Source organism: Haliaeetus albicilla, chromosome 3, assembly GCF_947461875.1.
Source record: "Haliaeetus albicilla chromosome 3, bHalAlb1.1, whole genome shotgun sequence".
NCBI classification, from domain to species: Eukaryota; Metazoa; Chordata; class Aves; order Accipitriformes; family Accipitridae; genus Haliaeetus; species Haliaeetus albicilla.
This window is the reverse complement of record NC_091485.1, coordinates 66428727-66434515: the sequence shown is the minus strand read 5'-3', so window position 1 is coordinate 66434515 and position 5789 is coordinate 66428727. Positions and strand designations below refer to the sequence as shown.

General features: G+C 59.6%; 1 protein-coding gene across 1 annotated transcript; it reads right to left on the bottom strand.

Annotated features, from left to right (window-relative positions):
• Positions 1-421: 421 nt before the first annotated feature.
• MYC (MYC proto-oncogene, bHLH transcription factor) lies at positions 422-4661 on the bottom strand. The gene is made up of 3 exons (XM_069780058.1): positions 4344-4661; positions 2631-3345; positions 422-1556 (listed from the first exon to the last, which is right to left on the bottom strand). The coding sequence occupies exons 2-3, from the start codon at positions 3328-3330 to the stop codon at positions 994-996; spliced, it is 1263 nt and encodes a 420-aa protein (XP_069636159.1). The 5' UTR covers positions 3331-3345; positions 4344-4661; the 3' UTR covers positions 422-993.
• Positions 4662-5789: the final 1128 nt, after the last annotated feature.

Here is a 5789-nt window from a genome sequence, read left to right as displayed (position 1 = left end):
CTAGCGCAGAATGAAGGTCATGCCCTCCAAATGTAATTATACACATTTGAAAGGACGGCAGAGCCCATACGTTGGGGTGACCGGTGTAAAAATACACCGCCTCAACTTTACTTTCAGCAGGCAGATGACCATGGCCAAGACAGACACTGCTACCACCACCTTCATGGAGGCACTGGTGACAACACAGGTTGAACCGACAAAGCACATTAGACCAACGATTTTATCTCCTTGAATCGACAGAAAGGGCGAGGAAGAAACTCGACTCCTTACTATGCTGCAAAACCATCATCGTTTCCTCTCACCTAACTAACTCCCCTTTGACTTTTGTCAGGTCACTGCCCTGATGCCAGGGGGAGGGATGTCGTGGACATAAAGCATCTAATGACAACAGTGGGAGACAAAGCAAAGTCTTTACACAGGATTTAGCTAATTATATTTTGGGCAAATATTTATTTATCTAAAAACAAAATAAAAATCATTTTTAAAAGAAAAAATGTATTTAAATAAAAAACAAAATTGTGAAATGTTATGGCACAGAAGTTCAAGACAAGTATAAATCCAGTTGCCACAACTGTTGCGTATTAATGTTGCACATTTTTCTATAAAGGCTTTATTAAAGGTATTTACATGGCAATAAGATGTGTAAATATATACAGCAATCTGGGGACAACTTTTCGTTGGGATTCTCATATGAAAAAATGCCTTAAATACAAAATTTTAAAAGAAAAAAGGTTGAAGAGTTCATCCCCAAGCATGAAGAATGTCCCATCATCCCTTATGCCCAAAGTATCAATTATGAGGCAGTTTTGAGGTTCTGGCCAAACCCTTGGGAGATTCAGCCAAGGTTGTGTAGTCTCAAGTTAAATCGCACAGCATGCAGTTGCAACAGTTCCACGTTGGATGGACTGGTGTAGTTCATGAGTGATATTAGAAACAATATTTTAGCATAGTTTCAGTCTCATTTGGGTTGTTCTAAGCGATGCCCAAGAGTTCCTACGCACAAGAGTTCCTTAGCTGCTCGAGTTTGTGTTTCAACTGTTCTCTCCTCCGCCTCAACTGCTCTTTCTCTGCGATCAGTCTGTGTTCGTCCGACTGGATGGAAAGAACATACTCCGTTGCTTTTTTCAGGATGACGACCTTGGGCGCCTTTTCGTTGTTGGCCACCTCGGGTATCTGGTCACGCAAGGCAAAGAAACTCAGCTTCAGCTCGTTTCTCCTCTGGCGCTCCAAGACGTTGTGCGTTCGCCTCTTGTCGTTCTCTTCCGAATCTGACGTGCGGGGACTCGAGCATTTTCGGTTGTTGCTGATCTGTTTGAGAACTCTGCCACTGTCCAACTTTAGCCTTTTTGCAGCTGGATATTCAACCTTGGTGGAGGGAGGAGCGGCGTAATTGTGCTGATGGATGTTGACGTGACACCGTTTGAGAACCAGCGGGCTGTGGTGGGGCTTACTGTGCTCTTCTGATGTGTCTGTGCTGGACTCTGTGCTGGATTCGGATTCATTCGCTTCAGCTAATGTAACGACATCGATTTCCTCATCTTCCTCTTGTTCTTCCTCTGCAAGGGGAAAAACAACAACAACAAAAGGACTCATAAGCTGATCCGTGCAAATACTCTCAGGACCGCTGCGTTTATAAGGGAAGGTTATTCTGAGCTGCACAGCAAGGAACCCATTGACAAACCCTTCTTAAACCCATCTGAGGCTGCTGGACTCCGCTTTCCCCCAAGAGCCTTTCCTTGAAGGAAGCAACGCTTCGAGTGCAATAGGACACACGGAGCGCGCTCCAAAGCCCGGCTCCCCGATTTCAAAAGTTGCAAAGACGTTGCGTAATTCCGAGGAGCGCAGGAGAGATAGCAGGAAAGTTTAACCTCGGTTGTCAGCAGTACAGCGCAATAAAGCTCCCAGACTCGAGCTGCCCTTAATCGAGGATTTAGAAGGCTTTGGCCACGCCTCAAAAGAAAGCTTACTTAACACACATGTGTATTCAGAGACATTTTCTGAATCCCTCTTGATCTGCTAACTTGTGGAAAATCGAAGGGGGGGGGGGGAAGGCTGTAGGGCTTGAGCAGAAACCCACTTTCAAACGAAATTTATGAGGGAGCGGAACACGCTGTCAAATACCTAAGGAAGCATTTCTAAAACTTTCCCAGCCCCATTCACTCTGCAGTCACTTTCACTAGCACCTCCCTGACTGACTGCACATTCCCCCCGCGGCTCCCGGGCGGGATTTACCTCTTTCCCTGCCCACGGGTGGCACCGGGTGCCAGCTTCCCCGGGACACCGCGCTGGAGACCAACTCTGACCCCGTTATGAAAGTTTCTCCCTCCCCCCTTTTATTTTTTTTTTTTCCTCCTTTCCTTCTTTCTTCCCCTTTCCTCACTCCACCCCTGGAGGGAAAACTGGGCTGGTTTTCCAGGAAACAAATTCGCTGGGACTCTCTCCGTGCCTCGCTAACGTGGCATTTCGAAAAGCCCACGCGGGGCGAGGGGGAGGAGAAGGGGGGCGAGGAGGGAGGCGGCGGCCGGGGCCGGGGGGGGGACGACCGCCGCCCCGCTCCCCCAGCCCCCGGCGGAGCCCCGCGCGGATTCCCACGCCCCCCCCCCCCGCGAACACGCGTGGGCCCCACTCACCCGAGTCGCTGCTGGTCGTGGGCGGCGTGTCCTCGCCCAGCAGGGACGCGGGGCTGGCGCCGGGCGGCCCGGCCCGCGGGGCCCGCTCGCTGAGCGGGTAGGGGAAGACCACCGAGGGGTCGATGCAGTCGGCGGCGGCGGCGCCCAGGTCGTGCAGGTAGAGGCCGGCCGAGGCGGCGGGGGAGGCGGCGAGGCCGGGCGGCGGAGGCGGCGGCCCGGCGGGCGGCGGGCCGGGGCGGGCGGCGGCGGCGGGGCCCCCCTCCCGGCGGGCCGCCTGGTAGGAGGCCAGCTTCTCGGAGACCACCTTCTCCAGCTTGGCGGCGGCGGAGAAGCCGCTCCACATGCAGTCCTGGATGATGATGGACTTGACGAAGGACTCGTCGTCCGGGTCGCAGATGAAGCTCTGGTTGACCATGTCCCCCCCCAGGAGCTCGGTCACGATCTCCAGCTGGTCGGCGGTGGAGGGGAAGCAGGAGGCGGCGGCCAGGCTGGAGCGGCGGCTGGGGGAGAGGGGCGGCGTGGGCAGCAGCTCAAACTTCTTCCAGATGTCCTCGGACGGGGCGGGGGGCTGCAGCTCGCTGCCCCGCTGCTGCGCCGCCAGGTAGAAGTTCTCCTCCTCCTCCTCGAAGTAGAAGTAGGGCTGCACCGAGTCGTAGTCGTAGTCGTAGTTCTTGCTGGGGAAGCCGGCGCTGAGCGGCATCGCGGCGGCTGGTGCCTGCGGGCGGGAGGAGGGAGCGGGGGGCGCCCGGGTGAGCCGCGCTCCGCCGCGGGGATCGGCTCCCCCCGGCCCCGGCGGGGGCCGCCGGCCCCTTCACCCCCCCCCCCTCCCGGCGCCCAGCGCTCCCCCCCCGGGCTCCCCACGCCGCGCCGGCGGGGAAACGCGCAGTCGCGTTCAGCGATTAAGAAGGAAAAAAAAAATTATAATAACAAGAAAAAAAAAAAAAAAAAGGTAAATGCACCACCTCCCTTCACCCCCTTTCCAAGCTCAGCAGGACAAGCGGGCGGCGCGACCTGTATCTACCGAGGGGTCGGCTGCCGGCTCCCGGACCACCCTCCCGCAGCTCGGCCGCCCTGCGTGGCTCGGCTCGGCTCGGCTCGGCTCCCCGCCCGCCGCCCCTCCGCGGCCGCGCTCGCTCGCTCACACGGGGCAACGCTCCCGCCGGCTCCGGCACGAAGCTCCCTTCTCTTCTCTTCCCTTTTCCCTTCCCTCCCGCGGCCGCAGCCCTAGCCTCCGCCTCCCGGGAACCGGGCGGGAAAGAGCGGCGAGCGCCCGGCAGCTTCCAGCCGAGAGCCGGGCTGCTGCTCCCCAGCCACCCACCTGGGCGTGCTGGCAGCGCACGGCGGCGGGCAGGCACCTTGGCAAACTTCGCTAAATCTTGTCGTATATACATGTACATACGCATATATATATGCATATAAGCAGTATGTGCAATAAGCATAACCTGCCCGCGCATACGCGGGAGAAGCAAATGCTTCCCCCTTCGCCCCCCCCCCCCAAAAAAAATGAAATCAAATTAAAATCCGAGCGCAACAAAAAGGATGGGGAACGCCGGTGCCCCGGCAGAGGAGAGCGTCCCTCGGGAGGGACCGTCGGTGTCCACGTCCGCGGAGCGCAGCCCCGCCGGCAGCCCGGGTGTCACCGGCCCGTGTCAGTCCAAACGCCGCAACCGCGGGGGGATCGAGTGATGGCAAAAGCAGAGCCCCGCAACTCACCGGCTTCTCCAACGCGCCAGCTGCGAAACGTAGCGAGGCAATTATTGCGGGCGGTGCGGGGACCAACAAAACAAGGAAAAAAAATAATACAGATAGATATAAAATAAAAAAAATAATAAAAAAGAACCGCCGGAAAGGACGGAAAAGGGAAAAAAAGAAGACAAGACGCCGGGAGAATGTAGATCTCTTCCTCCCACCAGGGCTTCAAAAAAAAAAAACCACACGGAGCAGCGGAGAGAAGCCGCCTTCCCGGCGTGCGGCGGCTCGTAGGGTCCAAGGCGGCGCGGCGCGCTCTGTCCGGTACAATAGAAGTTTAGTTGCTTTCCTCCTTTAAAGCGGCGAGGGGCGGGCAGAGGTACCGCGGGGGCGGGGGCAGCACCGCGGGCGCGCGCTCCCGCCCCCCCCCGGCAGCGCCGCGCAGGCTCCGCGCTCCCGCCGCGGGGAGGGGGCGCCGCGAGGGGGCGGTGGCGCTGCTCCGCGCTGCACCCCCCCCTCCCCTTCCTCCTCCTCCTCCTCCTCCTCCCTGCTCCTCCTCCTCCTCCTCCTTCTTCCCGCCGCCCGGCTTGCGGAGAGATCCGCGCCGGCGCTTTTCTCCGTTCCTCCGCCGGGCGGGAGGGAGACGCGCCGGCGGGAGGCGATGCAGCGCTCCGCGGCCTTTTTTTTTTTTTTTTTTTATTTGTTTTACTTTTTTTTTTTCTTGGCGTTTTACTACGAGCCGCGCAAGGAGAGGTCGGAAGTAAACATAGTAAAGAAAAAAAAAAAAAATACTAGTAGGGATTAAAAGGCAGCTCCTCGCCGTTCCCCTCCTCCCGCCGGTTTTCCAGCCGGGAGAGCGCGATGCCCCCCGATGGCGGCGGCGGGGGAAGGGGCTTCGCCCCCTCCTCTACCCCCCCCCCCGCCTCCCCGAGAGGCTTCGGCGCGCACCGAGGGCGACCTGGTCCCCGCGGGGGTGGCCGAGGGCCGGCGGGGGAGGCGCTGGCTCCCGCCACAAAGGAGCGTGTGTGGCTCGGGCACCCCCCGCCCCGGTCGCCGCTCGTTTATCCCGCCTCTACCGGCGCCTGCAGAGGATTAAACCGGGAGAAGGAGGTTGGGGGGGGGGCGGAGGCAGAGCCCCACGGGGGTCACCTTGCAGCCACGCTCCTTCGGACGGGCCCCGGGTGTACCCCCGCCCCGGCTTGTGCCGCCCCCCACGCTGACCCCCACCGGCGGCCCCTTCTTCTTCCCCCGTCCCGGGCTGACCCCCCCCCCCCGCCTCCTTTCGGTCATCCCCGAGGGGGCGCGGAGCCCGGGTGGGACCGCGGCCCCTGCGAACCCTTAGCCACCGGCGACCCTCACGGACAGCCCGGACCCCCTCCCGCCCGGGCGCAGCTCCCGCACCTGCGGTTCCCTCGGGGGGGGGTGTGTGTGTGTCCCCGGGGCCGCCTCCAGCCCCCACCGCCCCCCGCA

Excerpts from the sequence above, each read along its gene's own strand:
- MYC (XM_069780058.1), bottom strand. The coding sequence starts at position 3,330 with ATGCCGCTCAGCGCCGGCTTCCCCAGCAAGAACTACGACTACGACTAC. Across the intron at positions 1,557-2,630 it reads CACGACCAGCAGCGACTCGG|AGGAAGAACAAGAGGAAGAT; the intron begins GTGAGTGGGGCC and ends TTCCCCTTGCAG.